The 24162-nt window shown below is 40.9% G+C and overlaps 3 protein-coding genes across 5 annotated transcripts in view; 2 read left to right on the top strand and 1 right to left on the bottom strand.

Moving 5' to 3' along the window:
* Positions 1 to 674: 674 nt before the first annotated feature.
* On the top strand, positions 675 to 6084 carry LOC111672184 (caspase recruitment domain-containing protein 19-like). 3 transcript variants are annotated; one of them, XM_023429515.2, is made up of 6 exons: positions 675 to 811; positions 2270 to 2415; positions 2507 to 2663; positions 3516 to 3584; positions 5183 to 5248; positions 5425 to 6084. In XM_023429515.2, the coding sequence occupies exons 1-6, from the start codon at positions 805 to 807 to the stop codon at positions 5538 to 5540; spliced, it is 561 nt and encodes a 186-aa protein (XP_023285283.1). In that variant the 5' UTR covers positions 675 to 804; the 3' UTR covers positions 5541 to 6084. The 3 variants fall into 3 exon arrangements, with proteins under 3 accessions (XP_023285283.1, XP_023285284.1, XP_023285285.1); XM_023429516.2 differs by having other exon boundaries at positions 675 to 826; XM_023429517.2 differs by lacking the exon at positions 3516 to 3584.
* Positions 6085 to 8219: 2135 nt separating this feature from the next.
* On the bottom strand, positions 8220 to 10967 carry LOC111672194 (ninjurin-1). Its single transcript, XM_023429528.2, has 2 exons — positions 10744 to 10967; positions 8220 to 8392 (listed from the first exon to the last, which is right to left on the bottom strand). The coding sequence occupies exons 1-2, from the start codon at positions 10934 to 10936 to the stop codon at positions 8250 to 8252; spliced, it is 336 nt and encodes a 111-aa protein (XP_023285296.2). The 5' UTR covers positions 10937 to 10967; the 3' UTR covers positions 8220 to 8249.
* Positions 10968 to 16814: 5847 nt separating this feature from the next.
* Positions 16815 to 24162, top strand: part of LOC111672193 (serine/threonine-protein kinase WNK2) — a 44615-nt gene continuing 37267 nt past the window's right edge. The window contains exons 1-2 of the mRNA XM_023429527.2: positions 16815 to 17352; positions 17724 to 18533. Of these exons, the coding sequence (XP_023285295.1) occupies positions 17904 to 18533 (630 nt within the window). The 5' untranslated portion in view covers positions 16815 to 17352; positions 17724 to 17903. The remainder of the gene's footprint in view (positions 17353 to 17723; positions 18534 to 24162) is intronic.

The following is a 24162-nucleotide window of genomic DNA, read 5'->3' as shown; positions in this document are numbered from 1 at the left end:
GCCACATCACAGCGAGTTTGAATGTTCTGTGTCATGATGTAAAAGTAGGTGAGAAATTAAAGGAAAATGTTAATAAATGAGTGGAGAAACATAATGAATGCATTATCGCTTCCATACTGTGCATGAGCAATCAACTGTGGTTGATTTTGGATCGACGTGTTTGGCAGCACTCTAAGCTACCATCATGAGGGAATACATTTTGGAAGAATGGTATTCATCCTTCCAGTACAGTTTCACAACCTTAAAGAGTGTCTGTCAAGGTGGGTCACTGAAGCTGAAGCTGCCCTGGAGGCTTGTGGTGGCCCAGCACCTCACTAAGACACTTTATGTTGGTGTTTCCTTTAATCTGTCACCCATCTATAATTTATAGTCTACACAGGAATTCAAGAGAAATGGTGAGTGGATTCTAAGCAACGGAATATTATTATTATTATTATTATTATTATTATTATTATTATTATTATTATTATTATTATTATTATTGCCTGGCTAAATTGATAAAGTTCTGTCATTGCTAACAGAAGAAGGGAAGTAAATAAACTGATAAAAGACACCTCAACAGAAAGCTTAGCTGTAGCTGCTGTTGATAATCTGCCTGTCACTTCAGTCCACCGTCAGTCTGCGGCCTGATTATCGTCATGTGGCCCGGAGGTCAGTCATGTGACACCGGGCGGCGCAGCGGTCGAGCGTGCTGATGTAACGGGACCAGCAGGGACCGTCACACCGTGAAGAACAGGAAGTTTTTTTTTTACCGGGAGGCTGTCGGTCGGTTAAGCGAGTCCCTCACGCCGTTTGTTTGTCAGTATGACAGGTTTGTGAATCAAGGGTAAGATGTTTTGTCTTGTTGTGTATCATTTGCAGTAAACTCCGCGTGCTGTCTTCCAGGATACATAGGACCGGTGACCGCCCACAGAGCAGTGAGCGCGCTCCACCTGTTGCATAAAATTCACTGTTTTAAGTGTAATCTTAGCCATAGCGATGTAAATATCTTATTTTCGTCTTCATGTGGAGAATTATTCGGACGCTATTTCATAACACTCGAAGCAGCCTGGATTTCCTGTCAAAAAAAAATCCAGCCTAAAAATAAACCAGGGACAGTTTGATAGACAGGTCCATTTACATTCTGTTATTTAATACTTTATGGACTGCCATTTCCAGGGACCTCCAGGCCTTTATTAAAGATATATATGATTAAGCTCCTGCCTCTGTCAGTCACATTCAAATCCTGAGCTTGGTCTAATTTTTTCATAAAGAACTAGCATAAATCTGACATTGGGGTGAAGCAGTTTTATTTACCTTCGCTGGAACTATACATTGGCCTAGATAATTTGTTTGAAGCAAGATATTCTACCTCCATCTCGGTAATTGTATTGTGTGAAGAAGAACCAACAAACACACCGGAAAAACTATACAGATCAGACAACTGGATAATAAAATGTAACAAAAGACAAACTCTTATTTCACCAATCTCTAAGCTGCACAGTTTTGATTTGTTGCATCTCTACATTCTGTTGATCAGCTGAAACTGCACAGGTAAAGATTCACAACTCCTGTGGACCCCTTGAAAGACACTAGGATGTTTACCTCTACATGGCCTTTTTGTCATAATGCCCCCTACTATCCACTGTGCTCATGGAGCCTGCTGCTCTGATACCTCAGTGTTGATGATCTAATTTTAAAGCATGAGAATGAGTTCGGAAGGACATTGATGGTGAGGTGAAAGGAAAATGTGGGATTTGGTATTGCTAATAGGTAATATAATTAAATCAAGGCTGTATCTTTTTGCAAAGTACAATCTCAAAAAATGACCATCAGCACCTTTAACAGTCAACAAAGAACACAAGCACCTCACCGAACTGGTATTTACTGCAGGCCTCTCTGATTTTCTATTGTAACATCTTTCTGTTATTTATAACTCTGCGGACGTGATACTCACACATTACTGTGACCTGATTTTAGTATAGAACGTGGCCAAATGTACAATTCTGCAGCAAGTGTATTCACCTTTCTAAATAGGAGAATAAACCTCTTAGTCACTTATTTTCAGAGCAGGACTGATGCCAAGACCAGCTTACAAAGAAACTATTTAAGACTAGACATAAAATCTGCAGACCTCTGATTAGAGCTTTGTAACATGCTCTAATTGTAAAGGGTCATAAGCTGTTTCTGACCTTTCACAGGGTCCGGGGTTTAGAAATTAGGAATAAAGCTGATGCTGTTTATTACTCGTCTCTTCTTTAATGTCGTAATTTATGTCTTCGTCGGCTAGACATTGACTGTTACCATGAGCAGCTCCAGAGGGATGCACAGTTCCTGTGCTCAGATCCGAGGATGGACACTGAACTTGTTGACAGACTTGTGCTGCAGCTGAACAGGATATACCCCCAGATACTCATTGACAAGGAAGCACATAAGGTCATTACAGATAAAATATGGTAATGACAAAAATCTGCTAATTTTGAATTGGTATGTGCAGTGATTCCACGTAGCATGTGTCTCCCTGCAGTTCAGGAACCTGAGTATACCCACCAAGGTGCGGTTAGCTGAGCTGCTGAAGCACCTGCACTGGAAGGGGGAGGAGGCGTGTCATGAATTCTACAGAGGGCTTCACATTCACGCTGAGGACGTCTACTCCAGCCTGCCCACCAGAGTCAGACAAAGAGGTAAAACACTGAGCAAGGCTTCTCAGGCGTTTTAGTGGCTGAAGATTGCAAAGTCTAACTGCAGTCAGGTGAGGACGATCTCTACTCAAAAGCTGTGGCCCTGCAGACTCACATCTGTATGTGTTTTTGAGATGTACTTCAGTACAGAAATATCTTGCAGTAGTTTAGTGGGGAGATAAAATTAAGTGTTCTGCAGAATGTGAGCAGGTTTTATATATAGCACACTGTCTATAATGACAAAAAGTAGCTCCTGGTAAATAAAGCCAGAGTTCCAAAAGTGTGTGTGTGTGTGTGTGTGTGTGTGTGCGTGTGCGTGTGCGTGTGCGCGCGTGTGTGTGCGCGTGTGTGTGTGTGTGTGCGCATGTGTGTGTGCGCGTGCGTGCGTGGAATAGTCATATCCCATTGTTCAAACACATCATCTCATGGGTTTCAGAAACTGTGTGTTCATCATTTTCTAAAATACCTGTGCATAATATAATTTAAGTAATTACACCGACACATTACCAGGCAGAAAAGCTTCTCTCTGCTTACACTAGTTGTGTTGTCTGTATTATTTCATCTTTCTGTAAGTGCACCTCTTACTTATTCTTTCATGTTTCAAGATTATTTTATCCAGTGTGTTTTGAGTGAGACATAAAAATCTCACTAGCAACATTCCTGGTGTCCAATAATGGTGGGCCCCCCTGCTGTGTAATTGCCCTGTCTGGCCTTAGTTAGGTTTATCCTATTTAAGATACAGAGAGAAGCCAATGTGCTGCCTGGACTGCAGCTTACGTTGTGGATCCAACACTTTGCAGGCTGTTATTTACAGTGTGGTGTTTACCCATAAACCATTTTTACTTTCTGTTATAGAGATGGCAGACCCGAAACAGACTAAAAATGTGGCAGTCCTCCCAGAGCGATTTGTGCTTAACGACAGAGGTAAACCTGATCAAGTAGAGCAGTAGAGAAATACATATTTTTTTCTCTTTTTCATTTATATTTTCAAGTTAAATTGCAAATCTAGGTATTTGCTACTTGAGTGTTGGTGTAACAGAAAGGTCCATACTGGTGGTTTTGCAAATTATAGTCCAGTTACTATAGTAGACTTTACAATACCAATGATCTGTTTTCCATTTTAATTTTAGAGCAATATTAAAATCTAGGTAATCCATCACATTAGGCAATCAATCATCTTTACTTTATGTTGTCATCATGTAGAGATGCAGCTACGAGCAGGAACTAATATGCTTCCTCTCTGGTGGTCTACTAAAAAACAACCATGTTAATCCAAGAAAGCACAAAATTCACATTAATCATTTCTCAGTAGCCATGATTGATTTCATATAGACCTAACAGATTTATATTTTATTTGAATCCAAGACAGCAGACCTCATAAATGCATTGGGCTTAGCAGCCATCTATCAAACCTGAATGCCCCTGCATTAAACAGCCTTCTTGCAGATAGTGAACCCATTCTTATACAGGCAGTGTCCGACCTAAACTATTCTGTTACTTTATTCTGTTTATTAATTTAGCTGTTTTTGTGTTGTTTTCATGTTCATTTTTAAACACAACAGCACAAATATTGTCAAGTCAAAGTTTATTTAAAGTGCAATGTGTCTCAACACACTTTACAGAGTGAAGAACTAACAAACAAGACAACTGATTGATTACATATACAGTCAAACAAGATTGGTATGAACTTAAACTTGTGGCTGGGTGAAAAGTTAGTTAGTTAATTCTCAAAACAAATGTTACACTTTGGGAAATGGTGGATAGTAGTGCAACGTTATAATAATTTATTGTTAATGGGCCAAAACAAGCCTTTAATCTGCATGTTTGATTCCTTTTGTAGGCATTTATCACTACCAGGGTGCTAGGGTGTTTTTTTTTAAGTTGTGTGCATACACTTTGTGTGAGTGTGTGTCAGGGTGCCTCCGTACCCCTCACTGATCCACAGATAAGCCCCTTAAGCCCAACTAAGCTTTGTTCTTCAGCAAACGTGGATGTCTGCTGAACCTTTTAACCCCTCGAATCAGAATGTGGGCCCCACTGCTCTGCTCTTTTCCACCATTCATCATCCCATTACATTCAGTGCTCTGGCTTTGTGGGTCAGTTAAGCTCATATGTAAACCCCCACCCCCCCACTCCAAAACAGCTTCCTCTGTCCTGCATTCCTTTGAACAGTCAGGGGCACATCCACTGGGTCAAAGGTATGTCAACAGGGAAATGGGTCATCAGCTATGTAGTGAGACACCGACTCCCAGTCATACAAAGAAATTACAGTTTGTTTAGTCTGTGAACAACAAGACAGCTGTGTTTTCATAGAGCAGCTTTGGACTCTTGACCGTTGCCATATACTCATACATTTCAGTTTGCTTTCGTCATTTAATTTTTTTTACTCAAATCCTTTTTAAAAGGAAGAAATCAACCCAATATTCACATTTATTACTGATCCAATATTTCTGTGTATATAGGTTTTATTTATCTAATAGTCAGTGATGAGTGAAATGTATCTCTTCTCTTTCCTTTGGCAGGACCAGTGTTCTTCCTGAGCTGTTTCAGTTTTGTAGTTGGTATTGCAATGCTCTACTATTGCGGAGGTGAGTCACACAGAGTGATGGAGAAGTGCTCGGTCTTATGTCTCACTGGCTTTTGAATATCACAAATTACCAGTGTATAAAATCATCTAAAGCCCTTCTACCTCTTCAATTACATATGTAAACCACTCTTTCCATATTTCTTAAAACTCCTTTGTTGCCTCTCTTTATATCCACAGAAGGTGAGACACTGAGATGCACTGGTCCGTTTCTTCACTGTTCTGCAGCAAGACTCAGTAAAGGTGCTAAAGATGTTTTCATTACTTGTGCTGAGGTTGGAAAGGAGAACAAATGAGACTGTTAATGTGCTGTGAATGCTTAAGAACTAGCCCTGTGAGAAGAACAAGCCATGAAATTTGCCACTTTGCTATGCCAAACTCATGTATGCTTTCAGAGCTATAAAGTTTTAAACAAGTACTTACTCATATGTTTTTTTTAATCTCTGAGAAGCTGAAATTAACACAACTCATTCTCTCACCAATTCACATAGCTGGCATTTCTTAAAATGGAAAAAAGCGTAATGTTCTCCCATAGTATGCATGAGTCTTGTGTATTGTGTATAGAGCTAATATTTGTAGTCACTTTTTCAGCTAAAGTAAAGAATAATATTAACTGACTGTGACTGACTAAGTGCAGGGGCTTTTACAAAACTTGAATTTGTCAGTGCTGTGTATGTAAACTCATACTATACTACAGTTTCTTAAATACACAGCACATATTCTCACCAGCTCGCCCACTTTCAGTGCCTTCTAATACTGTGATAAAGAGACTGACTAAAGTGCACTATTACAATGTTCAACCTTTGCTCAAATAAAGCACAAAACTTTTTTTTGACATCACCTGGAGTTGCATCTTATTTGTAATCTAGTATGACAAAGACTTGACAGATATTCATTTATTAGCTTCAGATATACTGTATGGTGTTACATTCAGAGAGGAAATTCACAGTAATGACTAGTACAGCGATTAACTTTCCTAGGCTCCTGTCTGGGACTGTCTCCTACTAGACTATGATGCTAGCTTGTATTGTCAGCATGAAATGGAGATGATGATAAAACATTCATGTCAGTGATTGAAGTGCATGAATAAATGCACTAGAGGGCACTGCTCCCTCATTCAGTGCTGCAAAGTGGGAAAAAAAGGATGATGGAAAATGTTCTGCTGTGCTAAAACAATGACAATGGGGAGCAAGAGACAGCCCTCGTTAATTAATAATGACAATCAAATTGATTGAATTAGTAAAGTCAACTTAATTAAATGCTACATTAAATGCTGCTTACTTGACTGTTCAAAGACTTGAAAGCGGGGTGGATGCATTTCATACTCACTTGAAGCACTTCCAAGGTTAAAATAATCAATCAGTGGGAAAACGACATCAGCTAAAATGGTATGTAAAGTGCAGCTCTGGAGGAAGGCACAGGTGTCTGATCTCGGGAGATCTGCGGTATTGAGCAGCACTTCTCCATCTCTGTCTTCTCTGCAGAGAGAGAGCAACAGAGGAGAGAGGAGGGATGGGGAGGTGCTAAAGGGGGTTGGAAGTGTCACCAGGGTGATTGTTCAGTTCGAATGCTGGCATCCACATTCCCACGAGAGGGAGAGAGCTATTAATAGTGCTTCTTCACGAGGACCTAAAACTCCTCGTTGCATCCGCAGATGTTTCGACCTCCCACTGAGGCAGTTTGCTAAACTTTCAGGACTGGGATGGCGCCAGAAGCATAGGAGCCAAATATATACATTATGTATATATATCAGTCTACAGATCTGCCCTGAGTGGAGCTGTATGTGTCATCAATCTGGCTCTCTGCTCGTCTGGCTGTTTCCACGGTTACCAATGATAGTTGTGGAGGAGGAGAAGGAAAAGATTGTGACGTTGGTTTGTCATCTGAAAGATGCTTTGTCACAATCACGTTGAAGAGATTATAGATAGGAACATGAATATTCTTCAGGTATTGAACAGATAATTATGTGAAACAGACTGCTTTTGTATTATTTTGTTAAGCCACTGAAGTGTATAAAATGCGCATTTGCTTGGCTCTAATTGGGGTTTCAGTGACATAGCTGTAACACAGTCTAATTAAGGCTTCCATTTTAACAAGCAGTTCTGCTGGGGTCCGTGCTGTGTTGACTCTGACTCACCAGCTGCTGTTGGTCCAGAGAACCACAGACACACTCCAGCTTTGCGCATAGCACGGGGAGTCATGGCTCAACCAAACATTGTTATAATTGAATGTTAGGCATGACGCCTGTGGTTGAGGACAGATGTGTCGGTACGGTTAAAGCTGTGGAGCTGTGGGTCAGAGTTTTGAGTCAGATGAGGCACACCCTGCTCTGCATACATGTGCTCAGCAGACCTGTCAAACCTCCTGGCCCGAGTCGTCTGGAAAAGCACCATGACATCTTGTTCGAACGTCATCAGCGCGATTAAAAATTGAACCCTGTTCAGCTGTCAGCATTTGTGTGTGTGTGTGTGTGTATATGTGACTGTGGTTGTTGCATTTGTGTCTGGCCAGTGCGTGGGGTCACTCTCGGGCAGTGAAGGAGACAGACAGTGTGAGGTCACATGTGCCTCACTGCTGTTGTCTCCATTTTCCTGTTTGTCCACTAGGAACAAATGTTGTGTTGTTTACATACCAGACTCCTTTGTCAATTTGCCTGTTTCTCTCTTGTTCGCTGTCTTTTTCTCTGCGCCTGCAGCAGTGTAGCACAATGATTTTTTAGTTAAAGAAAAGTTGTTGGATTTTGTTTGAGTTGTTTTCCGGTGGAAATTTCTCTGTGAGCCTGGAGAGGTCAGTGTGTTTGTAGGTCAGGTAGGTGATTGTGAAGGTCATGTCAGGGGAGGACCAAAAACTTGCTGACTCCATGGATGTCTATAGGAACAAACTGCACAGTAAGGCAAGAGAGAAAATATCTATTTGAATAGAGAGAGTGGAGCAGAGAAAGAGCGTGAAAAGAAAGAATCTATGTGACTGGCAAAAATAGAAAGAATACCTGTGTGTGTTCTTGGTCAGTTACTGCGGTTTGGCCGGTGGACCCCGAAGGCCGTGATGAAGACGTTGACTACCACGATGATAAAAACCAGGACTGTGGCCAAGTTTTCCATAGTGTTCAGCCTCCATTGCTTTTGCTCATCATTCAGGTTCCACCGAACTGTGGACAAAGCCAGGAAACCAACTTCAACAACACACAAACACACACTCAATGAATGTCTATTAAAACATCAGCAATCCACTTTATTCTGGGACCCAAGCCAACTCATTATGACAAACAGATATACTGTCAGTCATAAATCCACATTTACTTAATTCTGGTTTCAGAGAACTCTTGTGTTCATGAGTGATCCCACAAAAATGCAGTGTATCAGATATTTCATTTTGACAAGGGCACATGAGGATAATGCAGTAATGTGATTCAGCTTTTCACTGATCAGCTAGTTGTTGGAACCACAGATGAGTGGGGAAAAAAACTCTTTCACTCTATGTCAATCCAACATAAAACCGCTCGGGCTGCCACTTTCTAATAAGACATAATTTATAAAGGGTTTGTTCTAATTAATCATTCCTTATTGCTTTATTGATCAGCTTAAATCCATTGATAAAAACAACTTTGGTGTTGGCTGTATAACTAATGAAATAAAGTGCCTTCCAACCAGTGGTGCCATTAACACATAATGTGTCTTTACTTTCTGTGTTAAAAATCCAAATACTTATGATTTAAGGCATCAGTCTATATTATTGTGGATTCAATAATGTTGCACAAGGAAAGACAAATGGCATCTGACTCAAAGCACACAGGAAGAACAATACAGGAAAGAGAGAAAATGATCAAGGGAAGCTTTTATTTCCTGTATAACAATGCTTCATTTCATCTGTGCTTTTTTCACCCCTTGATCTAAACAAAATGACACAGAAACAACTGATCCACGTTGTAATAATTGATTTTTATTACTAAACAAAGTCGTCATTCGTCATCACAGGGACTGCCCTATGAATAATGTTAAAATTGAGGTGTGATCAGCGAAGTGTGTGTGTATGGGGGAGTGTACAGTAGCCGTGAATCACAAGCACATGTTCTGTGTACGTGTGTGTATGTGTGTATTTGTGGGAGATTACCAAAGGTTAAATGGTGTAAAGACCCCGCCTGGCTGTGTGTGTGTGTGATCTGCCTTGGGTGGGGTGGGTTGGGGTTGGGGTAGGAGGTGGGGGTGGGTGGTATGTAGGCCACTCACATCACGCACTACTGGCTCCATTAGACAGAGCTGGAACCAAGAGAGAGGGAGAATGAGGGAGGGGAGGCAGAGAGGGTAGCGGGGTTCAGAACAGTCAAAGAAAATGAAAGAAGAGGAATGAAAAGAGCAATGAGAATGAGATGTGTTTGATATTCTGGTGGAGACAAAGAGGAAGGGGGGGGGTGTAGGGGGGCCAGTGAAGTCAGAGGATTTGGTGGATGGAGGGCGGGTCGAAGGGGGCATTTGTTCATGAATGTGTGATGCCTCTCACATGCTTACCAGCCTTCTTTCTGACATGTGATCCTAAAATGCATAGAAAAACTTGTCTTATAGTTAATTTTGATTGATTATAATTAACAATGATTTTTTAAAACACAGAACAAATTTATCGACTGGTAAATACTTAATATCCCTATTGTGGAAATATATAATAAGAGAGTTTTAAGTAAAAGTGAAACTAAACCAACCATTAATTGGGGTGTGTCCTAAAATATCTGATTCATAACTGAATATTTTTTAGGTCATTATTGAAAGAGGAGAGGAAGAGTATATATATGGAGTGATAACATTTCCGGCATGGAAAGGACATGACAAATATTCTTTTATTTTTCTCCTCCTGCTGCAGCTGAGATGAGTCAGTGTGACCTGGCAAAAGTTCACTGTCCTGCTGTTCAGTCTGTCAGAGCAAAATGAACTGCAGCCTCGCCTGCACCGGTGCACCTCATCCAAACTCATCTTCCCCTCTTCACAGACCTGTTTTCTTAAACCCCAGTTGTGGCTGTTGAATACAGACTTCCTCAAGTTGGATCTCTGGATGTGTGGATATCCGGTGCTTTCACGATTAGTTTGCCCTTTCTTTGGCCATTTCTATTTACTCCAAGACATGTGCACCACACCACATGTATTGGCACATTTACGCACAACAGAGAGATAAAAAACAACCTCTCTCCCATTCCCTTGACTCCCACAAGTGCTGACAGCAGCACTAAAACCAAGTGAACTCTGACCTGGTGTCAGGTCTGGTTGCCATGGTTACAGATAGAGTCCAGCTGGTAATGGGTTGTTTGTCAGGAGTCAGTGGACTTGACATTGATGAAGGGGGGATGCATGGTAGGGCAAAAGGTGGCATATGGGAGGCTTCAATCTTGCTAAAGGACAGGGTGGAGGGGATGAAGCACGAAGGGCAGGTGAAGGTTGAGAGATGTGAGGCTTGCCAGACAACAAAGAAGACACTGCTACAACAAAAGGGCTCAGGCTCTGTTAAATTTCTCACCTATGAAGATAAGCAGCACCCCGACTGTGAGCTGCAGACCGAGGGAGATGCTGATTAGGGTGACGACGGGGGTGTAAAAGGAAAAGTTTGGTCCCTGCTCCAGCACCGCCTTTAGCTGGGAGGCGTTAGCCATCAGTAGAGCCACATCCAGCATGCTCTCAGCTGCACTCTTCTTATTGGCGTACTGGTTCATGTTCAGCTGGCTGCTGGGCCAAACATCTGGATGTGAAGCCTGGGGATAGAAGAAAGTAATCGACACAGAGATAATGTTTATGGCTCTGAGATAATGCCTGGAAGGAGAATGCCTCGAAATAAACAGAAAAGGCATGCTCTGTGCTGCGCTGTGTTCTCCCAATAGATCAACAAGGCAGCTTGTTGATGAGACTAGCAGTAATTTTTTGCGCTTACTGCACATTGATGGTGAGAATCTGGTTATCATTCTGACCTAATTAGCACAACAAGCAGCTCTTACAGAGGAGTGACCTTTGAAAACAGAGCTATTACTACAGCAAAGAGACACTGTCACACTGGTAACATGTGCAGTGTTCAAGGCTTACCACTTAGTTCTGGTTTCAAACAATCACATTCAGTCTGGACTTTATCTTGTTCCTTGCTAACGTCAAAAGTCAGTGAGCTCTGACCATATTATACTGCATGTGTTGCTGTGAGCTGCACTTTCAGTCCCCTATTCTACTATTTGTTGACTTTTCAAATCAAAGCGGTGTGTGTGACTACTCATGGTCTTGTGTTTGCAAAGATACAGGTAGTGAATGACACTGTTGCTGCTCATATCCCTGCCTCTTGGGGCAGGATTACAGAGCCACCTGGATAACTGCACTGAGTGAAAGTTACCTCATTAATCCCCCTTTTTCTCAGTGCCAACATTTTACTTATATATCGGGTAGCTAATGACATGCACTCAAACACACACACAGTAAATTATTTATTATATCACATGCGCTATATACTGTATATTAGACCGTATCCTTTCTGTGAGAGATCAATGGGTGATAAATAAAAGCATTTAATAAAAAATAAGTGTTCATTTTAAGGTGATTTTTAAAACCTATTGATTCTTGTGTGGGTGATGATTATGTAACAAAAGATTAGGTAGGATTTGTGCATGTGTGTCCACTCCATCCCAGTGGACTCTGTACCGTATAGAGAAAAACAGCAGGTGCTGGATAAACAGTCTGCTTGGAGATAAATAAGAAATAGCTCTCTTTTAAATGATGAGAACACATTTTCTCTTGGAGTACTGTTGCTGAATGAAAATCCACTTGGACCTACTGTCCAGCGAAGCGATGCCTGGCTTGAGCACCATCACTGAAGAGTCGATCATGTCAAGGCCAAAACCTTTTTCGCCTTCTGTGAACATGAAATAATCAGCAGTGCGCTCGCAGTATTTTCCTCAACAGTGAAGCCTTCCCTTTCTCTCACAACACACCCCTGCAGCTGCCGAAAGCATAGTTTGTCAGAGATTAACCAAACCACAGAGCTGGTACAAACTGTCTTCCCTCTGCTCCAGGGATAGAGACAAAAAGAGACTGGAAGAGCTGCACCCTCTAATTTGCTACAGGGTAGGCTTCAGCTGAATTACAATGTCTTTAGGAGATTCACAACAATCAACTGGCATGGTTAAGTTGATGTATGAGGGGGAAGTACAAGCTGAACCATAGGTGTGGTTTATGGGGCTTGAAGAAGAAGAACATGTACTCCTGTGGCAGTAGTTATTTTGATGAGGTTGTTTTTTTTCACTCCTGTGATAACCACTGGACAAACCATGTTTAATTCTCTTAATAAGCCATCGCTTTTTAGGACATGGATTACATGTGTCTCCGGCCAAGTTCTTCATCCGGTGGCGTACCCATCGCTGTAGGTTTTATAATTTGGCATAACTTCACGTGAACACTGCAGAGAAATTCTCGCAACATCCAGCAAACCTTCAAAAAAAAAAAAAAAAAAGATGTCTCTGTGGGCTTTCTTCAAATCCTTTTCACTCAGCGCCATAATGCCCCGCGGTACGACTCATATTAAACAGCTCTTCAAAACATGTTTCCCTACATTCCACGGGAAAAGCAATGTGGTGTGGTGTAGTGCTCTTGTGACTGTGATTTGTGCCAAACGCCACAAATGGCACACAGTCATGACGTGTCAGGGTCAGCCATTCTGCTCTCAAACACTAACACAGGCTTTTCAAAGACAGCCCTTTATCCCAGAGTCAACAGGCCACAGTGAGATAATGCTTGTTGTGAGATCATAGGGTGGAAACGTGCAGTCAATATGTCTAGAAACACAGCAGATGAATTTTCTCCAAAATTCACCAACAAACATAATGAACTTTTACTCGTGTATACGATACTTGTATTGTGTACACACTAGGCCAAGATACAGAGGCCACCAACTCAGTCAGTCCAAGCTTTTTGTCATGATTAATCCTGCTGTCTACTCATATCATATGGCTGAGAATATAAGGCAATGACTAATCACAGCAGAGGAGACATGTAGAACAAAAAGATAGTGAATATAGGCCATGGTATGTCACACTGTACTGTCACATGGGGTTTAAAAAAAAAAGAGGAAACATGCTTCTCGACACGTGCAGGCTAATCAAGCTTTCATTTGGATAATAGGTCAAAGTGAAAAACATGGAAGATACAGTAACTCAACATTTGCATATTTGCACTGACTTTGGTTTCCCCATTTGAAAAACAGAGTGCTTGTCAGTCATCCGGCCATTACAGATCTATTGTTATTCAGCACAAACTAAAACCAAAAGTTCTCATTAAGGCAATCGTTCCGTACTGGTCCCAGGTTTCAGCGCTTATTTTTGTGATGAATTATTCACACTGCATTCCTTGTCTGAAACAGACTCAGGGGACACACTGAGCAGAGAAAGGGAGGAGGATTTGAGGGGGGAGGAAGACAAGGAGAGATAGAAAAGTTGTTTGAATCTGTAATAACTCTCTTTAATGCATCACAGTGGGATAACAGATAGATTCATGTAATTATATTTCACATAGCCCTCTTCCTGCAGAATCACATCAGGTGCCACTCATGTTACAGTATGTGGAGAAGGGAACTTGATGCAAATTAAATCAGATAATCAAATCATTTATTTATAGAGGATCTCTTAAACAGATTAATGTTGTCCAAAGTGTTGTACTGACAAATTAATTTTATTTAATTATTAAATGCATAAATAAAACAAAATAATCAAATAAATATTTTTTAGGAAATATTCACATATGATATTTTACTGTTTTAGTCCTACCATTGAATACTATATTTTATAGTATAGTAATCATAGTTACAATAACTTTGATGTAGACTGTGATAAGCATCTTCTAAAAAGCATTTAAAAAGTAAATTGAAGAGAAAATCTGATCTGTCTGGGTATCACACGTGGAAAATGCAGAAAATCACAGGGACACAGACAGAGATTTAAACTGGTGCTGATTCATGCAGTGCTTTAAAAACAACAGCCACCCACTTCCCCTTCGCTCATGAGTGAATGAAATTGTGCCCCATCATAAATAGCTACCTATATGTCTGTCCCATAGCAAGCCGCATTGCATCTGGAAAGGCTAAAACCTCTAGATTCCACAGATTGAATCCAAACTTTAAACCTAACTGAACCACAAAAAACTGACTTTCATTGTGTATTCACTAAAGTTTTGATTCAAGCAAAAGAAATGAACTCACCTAATCCTAAACTTTTCCCACATCGTCACACTGACTGATTACAGTTAAGCTAAATACCTGCATGTCAGGTACTGAGAGATGACTATTGTATTGTACCACTAAGCTCTGCCTCTGCCATGTGGAAATCTCCTTGCAGCAGCAGTGCATGACACCACTTATGACATGGTGAGACCCTGCGTTTAGCATTTAGTTAATTGAAGTTGCTGCTGTTCACTAACATGATGAAAAAGCAAATGAATTTGCATCAGTAACTGCAAGGGTGTGTGTTTCCCTTCCTTGTGTGTGTGGGGTTTTTTTATACATCAGCACTTCCTTGCTTTCCATCCATCATGTCCTATCAGCAGCCTCCCTTTCTCACTCACCTCAAACTCTGGCCCTCCTCCAGATGAGGATCGACCCAAGTGTAAATCTAATTTCCATGATTCTCTGTAGGGCCTATAGTTTTACAGCCTCATGCAGTGCAAAGCAAACATGGCTGTTTCAGATCATAGTCTATCCTGTTATGACAGAAGTGTGCAGCGTAAAACCTACTGATCTCAATAAAAAGACAAAGGGACATGTTCAAGAATGCGCTATAGTGCTGTGCAGAAATCTGACGCAGAATCTGATTAGTCTTGGATTTCAGTGTAACACTGAGGCAGACATTAAAAGCCTGTGGAAAGTCTACATAGAAGATTCTAACTCCACAAAACAACCATGGATTGATTCCGTTCTCACTGACTCCCACTGGTGGGAGACACATTGTAAATGAAACCAATTGCTCATTTTATCGAGCGTAAGGGTATTACATTCTGCATCTGTTGGCTGAGCTCCGACAGTCACAAAGAAGTATCTGGCTGCAAGGGTCACTCTCTCTCTTCCTCCCCCCTTCTTCCTCAAACACACACACACTCATCTATCTGACATTAAATGGTGCTATTAAGACAGCGACTATGGCGATGACACAGTGAAGACCATTTCCTTGCCCTGTAAAACTGGACACAGCTCTGGACTACTGTATATTGCAATTACTTGTCAAATGGCAACTTCAATCGCCACATAAAACACAATAAACACTCCTTGTCCTGCAACAATCTAGTTGTGGCATGCAGTAGGATGACATTATGTAAAAGTAAAGCTGTGTGTATGTGCATGTGTTTGTGTGTGGATTTTGGCCAGGGACGTGGAAACAAAGGAGGGCATTCATTATTTATAAGGTCACTCAGGTGCCAACAATGCTTCACTCCTCAACTGAGCCAGACCGTCATCTGACCCAGCATGCCTGCAACTGACATGAAGATCCCCATTTAAATGTTTTCCCTTTGTTGATTTGTTTCTATGTGGACATGCACTACATTGCGCTCAGCATAATTTCTCTTCTGCACAGTTCATACATATAGTTTTTTTCACCTCATATGGATACTTTAACACGATCACCTTCCATTAAAATGCAGCAATGCAACACCCCTTCGCCAAAGCCAAACAGCTTTGGAACTTATTGTATGACTGCTGCATTAAATCCAAATTCATTTACCTAATGTTCTTTGTGCCCATCTCCATGCAATTGTTTGGCACTTGTTGGATTTTCTCTGTGATTGTATATCTATGACCCCAATGCTTTACTTACATTCTCCACTCCACTCTACAACTGTTTGCAAGAAAGTAAGAATGATAAACTCTTGAGAAAAATTGCATCCCGGCTACACTGCTGATGTGTTTTTCATTTTTTGCAATTTTAATTTGTGCCGCCTACAATTTACCAAATTCTACTTCAAACACCAGGCTCACGTACCAGTATGGTACAATGCGGTATTCCCATGTTTTCGTTACGTTAAAAATGCTCTCAAAAATCTCACCTCAGTTCCACTTCTCCTGTTGCTGTTGCTGCTGCTGATGTTCATCATTTTCCTATGCGTATGCTACTGCACCTCACCGGCAGACTGCAGCTCTGACAAATTGAGCTGCAAAGTGGATCCTGATATAGGGGAAGAGAAAACAGCACCTGCAGGCCTCCTGAACATAATATCAGATGCATATGCAGTTATTTTATTATGGTGCCACAACAACAACAACAACAGTGATAATATCTTTATATCTTTTCTTTTTTTAGATAATTGTCTTGTGCGTGTTGCTGTTAAGCTCTGAGTGAGACAAATGGTTGATCTAAAGGGCGTGAAAGATTTAGTTTTTTAGCAGATGATTTGTCATTTATTGCGTTAACTCCAAAAATGTGCTGGTCTTTTCATGTGAAATGTGTGTCACTTTTGCTGTTGAGTAGTCCAGCAGTATAGGCTCTCTGTGGTGTCCCACCGTGCTGTGTGATTGGCCGATTACCTCCAGTCGTTACCAGGGGCGTGGAACCAAGCGAGCTGAATGGGAAACACATTTGTGCGCCTCACCGATGTATTAAACCTAAAAGGGAGAGACGATGACAAGCGAAAACAGTTTTACACGTAAAATAATTTCCTAAGAGGCGGACAGGCAAACTAAAATTCCCGGTGTCTTAAAGCGGCCTGACTGCTCTTTAACTACAGGCTCCGCATACAGCAGCCGCGGAGAAACAGTGGAGAGACTCGGCATCGTCAGCTGCTGTATCTGCAACCGAAGAGAGGGATGCGAGGACTTGAAAAGAGATAAATAAAACGTATTCGTGATTTTTCCCCTCGTCATTATGGGGTCTATGTTCAGTTAGCAAACGGCGAGTTGAACCTGAATTTGTTTGCGGCCGTTGGGCGAAGCTGTAAGCCCGTGAAAATGAGGATAATATGCAGATAGGGCGTTTTTAAAGTCCACCTTTTGTCGTGGACGGTCGGCTAACGTTAGCGAGGTTTCACTGGACTTGGCAGGTTTGCGTGTGCTGTGTATCGCTAGCGTTAGTTTAGCCGAGGATATTTGACCGGTTTTCTTCGCTTTTTTTTGAAGTAGGTAAGTCCTATCTGTGTTTAATGTAACTGTTGTGCGAGTGCTTGGAGACTGATTAATATATACTGGTTGCTGGAGGCTAATTTAACCCTAGTAAACTTAGTTCTGAGACGTCAAACTTAACGTTAACTTGTGTCGTCAGAGCCAGCTTGCTAGTCTTTCTATCACCTGAACGACGATGGCTTTAGCTAACAATGTATTTTTTAACTCGCGGGCATGTCTTTTCATCCACCTGCTTTTACTGACACCAACTACCTTAAACAACGTACTAACGGACGCCCATAAACCCAATTTATAGATTCAGCACTGGCTTGCATATCGGTAATTGTTGGGTTTAGTTTCACTAACTGGCAACATTTCTTTTGCTCTCATAGCTCTTCTTATCGGATGAAATCTCGTCTATGCCATCCATCCCGGTGTTGTTAGGGGCCTCTGCTGGCAAACTGCGTCACCGAGTGGGCGCTGCAGGTATCCATCTCTAAATCTGCATGTTGGGAAGTCTAGCCATGGCACGAATGACCTGGAAACCAAAGTGACTGAACTTTTAAATCACCATGGAGCCGGAGTCTAATTCACACTCCGGGGCCCACCAAGACCTGAAATATCCATCCGTACCCAACTCTCAGTGTGAACTGGCCATGGGTGATGGAAATATCAGTCTTGTGGACTCACTAGTGAGGGGTGGGAGTGACCCCAGTGCATACCCCTCATCCAGCTATCAGAGGAATGTGCATCAGAGATTCATCAGGAGAAGTCTGTGGTTCTCGGACACAGATGAGCAGGCCTTTGAAGCACCTGAATGTGATAACAGGAGTAAGATCCTAAACATAAACCTGCGAACAATAGTGGACAGGACTCTGGGGACTAGTTGTGGGGTACAAGAGGGTTCCAGCACTGAAAGTCAAGGTGGGCAAAAAGACAGTGCAACAGAGAGCGCCAGTGCCGAGGAAGAGAAGGAAAAAGGTGGAGATGCATTAAATGTTACATGCAGCGATGGTGCTAAAACTGCTATCAAGGCAGCCAGTGAGGAGAATGAGGAAGAAGCAGAGATGAAAGCAGTCTCCACATCTCCAGGAGGACGGTTCCTCAAATTTGACATTGAGCTGGGGAGAGGGTCCTTCAAGACGGTTTACAAGGGCCTGGACACTGAGACCTGGGTGGAGGTTGCCTGGTGTGAGCTGCAGGTAAAGTACTAAAGTTGTCCAACTGATTTACAGTCTGTCTCTCTGTGACACCCAAGCATAGTGCCAGTTAAAAGGGTAGACAAAATTCAGCAGTCACATATAGGTTTAAAGAGGCCCTTTTTTCCTAATTCTTATATGTGCTGATGGGCATGGGAGACACTTAAAACAACAATGTAATTTTGTTTTAGAAATTTATTGAAATATTTAAAATAACCATTTTTACTTTTTTTTCTCTACAAAAAATACATGCAAGTTGTTTTTCTGTCAATCAGTGATTTATATGAGTGGTGGAATGCCTGACTCCCACAGGAAGCCCAGTCTCTGTGCTAGTGTAGGTTCACGCATCATGATAGTGTAATGGTGATGTCTTCAGGGAGCTGTCAATCAACCAGAGTCTCATGAGGGAATCCGCTAAATTGCTAATGGTTTATCAGTAAATTTTAAATGGTTTACACAGGAAAACTGATTGACTAGCATTCGCTGCTGACGTGGAGATCCATGCCACCACTGAAGTATAGTGATCAGCAGTTTTGCAAATGCACTAGGAGAGTCTATCTAGTCTTGCATTACACACACAAGAAAATCACCAGCTTAGACTGTGCGAAGGTATTAACTAATTATTTCCGTCCTTTGGAGACTGCAGCAGGGATTATCTCTGTCTCCCTCTCCCTCTCTTGGGCTTAAGGGGGCCTACTGTAAGCATGACTGGCCCCCCTCAAAGAAAGAAAACCTGTACTGTGATTTTGTTTTTCTTTCACCAGTCAGATTAATATAGTTAAGGATTCATTTTACATTCAACCATCCTTCATTTTTGCTCTAGTCATTTGCCTGGCTGACAATGTAATGACACAGAACACAGTTATTGGAGTGGACAGTGCAGGGGATGCTTGTGTGCGCTCTGTCCCAGCAGTGTGTCTGTATGTTATGAGCTGTGCTACTCCTTGCCTCCCTCCCTCTGTGCAACAGGAGGTAGGCAGACAGGAAGCAGCTGAAGTGTGTTGGAGCCTGCTGGGAAGTTTGTGGTGGTCCTGTGGCCTCAGTGAATACTTAGCTTAGGATCCTGAAAATGTGCTGCGTCAGTAACCTGAGAGACTAAAGAATGCAGACTGCTTGATGCATTGAAAAGACGTAAACCTGTTTTGTATGACTTTAGCATCACAAGACAGTGATGCATCTCATCACTGGAAAGGACTTTAAAGATAACATGCCATTGGCTAGGAATGAGTAAAGATACAGTAGTGCTGAGAGACACACAATGATTTCATTTGGAGGATGAGGTCATTCAGACTGGTAGTAACAGTGAGCAATCCCACATCTCCCTCAACTTGACAGCACCAATCTGCAGTTGGACTCAGATGATGGGATGTGGAACTGGAAACAATTTACTGCATTTTATTCTTCCCAAGTGACACATATTAAAACTCCCTCTAGTGGACAATCAATAATGGATTTTAATCACAATACAAATGGTCTTTCCTCACAATCATGTTGTCATCTATTCGCTCTCTGAGATATAGATTTGTAGCTTCAATAAAAAGTGTAAATGTTAAAAAAGAAAATACTATGCTGACCTGATTAGTGTGTTTCTAAAGAGCAACATCAGCTTTTTGAACGATCAGCTACATTGATTGAGACTTTGTGTGATTGAGTCAATAAGGTGGGGCTTTCTTAAGCTGACCAGAACTGTTTGTGATCTTGTTTTTGATTAATTACGCGTCTATAAAATTAAACTATTTAAGCAGTTAAGGATGAGGAGTGTTCCTTCAAACTCATTAGGGTTGTGCTGAGTTAGACCCATGAAGTTTTGCAGAAGTATGTAAATGGTAAACTTAACATAAAGTAGTCATTTATTCAGCTTCAACTAACAATTATTTTCAGTATTCATTAATTTGTTGAATATTTTCTTGATACATTGTTTGGTCTGTAAAATGTCTTAAAGAAGTTCCCAACGTCTAAGGTGATATCTACAGATTACAGCTGTAATGATCATGGACATTGAAATTGGCATTTTTCAGTCTTCTATGGTATTTTATAGACCAACCAATTAATTTAGAAACTGATCATCAGATAATGAAAATAATTATGAGATCCCATTTCATTTATTTTTCTCTCTCACTGACAGTCCCAAAACCCAAAGGTATTCAATTTAAAATGGTAAAAAACAAGAAAATCTGCAGTTATTCACACTTAAGTTGCTAAAATCGGAATCATTTTGGTATTTTGCAAAAAAATTATTTGATTATCAAAAATTACTTGGCAACAATATAGATGATAAATCAACTAATTGTTCCAGCTCTAGTTATTCCAAATATTTTAGTTCATGTTTTATTTTGCTCTAGTACACAAAGCCCCAATAAATGTTTGTGTGATGAACAACTGAACACATTCTAAACCTGAGACTGAGACTTGTGATCTGAGCCAACTGCTCACAATCACACTAGATCTTCTCAGTGATCAACAGCATAGTAGAAGTGCAGGTATGAACTAGTCTTAGGCTTGCAGCCAAAATAGGGAAGGTTTAATGCCTGTGTTGTGCATGTTTACTTTTCACTGTTGCATGTAGGTGATGCCACCTTTGCGTTGCTCAGTTAACTGTGGTAGAAAACAGGAGAAGATAGATGAGCTTTCTCTGTTAGATGGAGCAAAAAAGATATGACTGTGATTTTCCACTGTTTTCCCTGCTTCCAGTGGTCACATGCCTTTCTTGCCTAGCAATTTTAATCTGGTCCTGTGTTTATTCTTGCTTTCCCCCCACCCTCTCTGTCTCACCCCCTGCCCCTTTCCTCCCATGCCCATCTCCCCCACATCTCTGTTCTGTGCCAGGCTGCTGGCATAACACAGATGGTCCTGGCTCAGGGAAGGATGTTAATCTGAGAGAACGATGCCTGTTGTGAATTTTTTATTGTTGGAGAAACACTTCTTGTGCCTCTGTTTGCTTTGTCTCATTCTGTCATTGCTCACTGGAATTTATTTTTTGAACTTTGGAAACTTCCCGTTTCTGCCAATTGTGGCTCTGTGTATAGATTTTAATCTCAGTGTTGAATGCTATGTGCACACTTGCAGATACAGAGTTTACTTCTGATTTTGTGCAGACTTCTCTGTGGTATTTGGCAGCGAGCTTGTTGTTCTGTAGATTAAATCTGGTTCTCAGCTTGTGAATGCAGAGCTGGCCATGATACCATGGCATGGATATGAATCTGCCTGTCTCTAGATATTTGCAGGAGATTTGGGCATTCTTGATCCAAACTAACCTTACGAATGAAACCATGAGTCACTACGTCAATATCTTTGTCACTGTAATAGTAGATTAGATTGGGTCATGTTATAGGATGGTAATGTACTTTTGAGAATAGTTTGTTGTTGTCTCTTTGGATTAACATATATAGGGCTACCACCACCCCCTCCTTGACTGCTCAGATGGAAAAATAAAAACAAAGTTGAAGAAGCCCAAGTGGGTCATTGGTTACAGCCCTTTTGGCTTCAGGAGGCCCAGGGAAGCAATGGCAGCCAGACCCAGTGGCTGTAGCTAACAGTGCCTTATCAGTGGACCCCATCTTCTGGCGTGCCTGAGCTCCCGTGTCACTCAGCCAACTGAAGACCCTGGGGGCTGAAGGACAAGCCTGTTAGCGCCACAGTGGTGTGGTCTGTGGAATAGTTTCAACAGGCTTGTTGGTAAGAGGCTAGTTAAGGTAATCTTGATCTAATACATGAAAATCTTTGCACAGTCAGGAAAATTAAAGATTTTAAAAAGCTGTGTCATGTTAACATTTTCTGACAGATCAGAGATGAGACTAGTTTGAATGACAAGCTAAACGACACAAACACAATCTCAGAATTTCAAAGAAGGGTGTATAGCATACTACCCATCCTGCATATAGGAAGAAAAAGCAGCAAATCAAAACAGCATAGCTTGGAGTTGTAAAACCTGAGTATGGCTTATCTGTTGAAATATTAATTGTGTACTAAAGTCCATTACAACACCATCACTAACTACAATCATAGTAGTAAATATATAGTTTAGTTAACATCTTTCAAAGTTTTAACAACAAAACCTGGCCATTTATATGCCTTTTAAACTTAGAATATGTGGCAGAACTGTTGGATGGCATAGGTGGGCCTAATATAGTGGTCAGGGCATGTATATCTTCATGTTTAGCAAAGGCCATTCGTACAAATTGTAGTTGAAGTGGTTTGAGAATTAGAGTGTTGTCAAGTGGGGGAAAGCTCTCTTCCTCATTTAATACATTTGAAGAGCCTACAATCAAGGTTTTCCTTATTATAGCAGAAGTATAAAATTGTCTATAAGAACATTTCCAGTATTCAGAATGTTTGCATAAATTTTATATTTGGCAGAAAGAGCTTGAATATACAGTAGTGGACTAAGAAAGACCTCATAATACAATGCAGCATTCCAGTATCTTTTTGTTGAAGCTCATAATGCTTTTCGTGTGTTGTTTTGTCACTTTTAAGGCTACAGTTTATACTATTGAGATGCAAATTCCAGTTCTGTAGTATAATCAGTTTTGGTGAGGATCTGTGTGTGCACTTATTCTTCCTCTTTTCCAATGCATGTTTGACTGCATTTTGTGTTTTTATAGTTGACTCTTTTCTCGTTGTGACATTTTATGTTGGTATGACTGCAACTAACTATTGTTTTCCTAATTAATTGTTTGGTTTATAAAATGTCAGAAGATAGTTAAGATTAATGACCATAGCATTTTGTTCAGTCCTTGTGTTTAATCTAAAACAGTCTACGCTTTTGGAAATCCAATGATATTCAGTTGAGTTAAACAATAAATTGCTTATCTAAATAGTTGCCAATGAAATTTTCTGTCCAGCGACCATTCAACTAATCATTGCAGCTCTACATTACAGTGTTTGTCACTACTGCCACAGCAATGCCAGAAGTGGCTGTCTGCCCTCTATCCATGTGTGCTGCTTTGTTTTGACTTAAACCTTGGTTTAAAATAACTGTGATGGTCAGACTTTTATTAAAGCTGACACATACTGCTAACAGTTTCTAAGTGGTCAACATGTGAAATTTTGCTTGCCGTGCCCCACTGATATAATATTTTCTTCGATCATACCAGTATTTAGTGAGTAACCACCAGAGGCACACCTTTAGCACACCTACACTCCTCAGTCTAACCTTGAACTGATGAAGTTTTAGCTAAATGGCCTTTGACCTCCCTTGTCCTTCCCCCAGCAATAGGAAGTGTCACAACAGCTCATTAGGACCAGTAATCCCTTTTGGAATTTAAGGATGTTATTTTGTATGAATGAATCTGGAGCACTTCTGTGTTCTGTTAAAGCCTCCTGCTTAGGCTCTGTGGTATGAAGACAAGGGTTACTTTTAAGACACACTCTATTTAACCTCTGCATCGCTAAGCTATTTATGTAATAATGAATGAAAAATACATAACCTCACTGTGGCACTTAATCTTAAATCACTGTAATGGTAAGCTGCTTTTAACATTTATTTTGTGCAACAAATGTTGTATAGTGTTTAGAATAGTTTTGACAGTTTTTTCTGTTTAGCTTTAGTAATACCACTGCTAAAATTGTGAGGATTGTGTGGCTGGTGTGTGTGTTTGTGTGTGTGTGTGTGTGTGTGTGTGTGTGTGTGTGT

The sequence above is a fragment of the Seriola lalandi genome, unplaced genomic scaffold (assembly GCF_002814215.2).
Source record: "Seriola lalandi dorsalis isolate HSWRI2012SDOR001 ecotype SW California unplaced genomic scaffold, Sedor1 jcf7180002054896, whole genome shotgun sequence".
Classification (NCBI taxonomy): Eukaryota; Metazoa; Chordata; class Actinopteri; order Carangiformes; family Carangidae; genus Seriola; species Seriola lalandi.
Note: the sequence above shows the minus strand (reverse complement) of the source record. Positions and strands in the feature narration are given on the sequence as shown.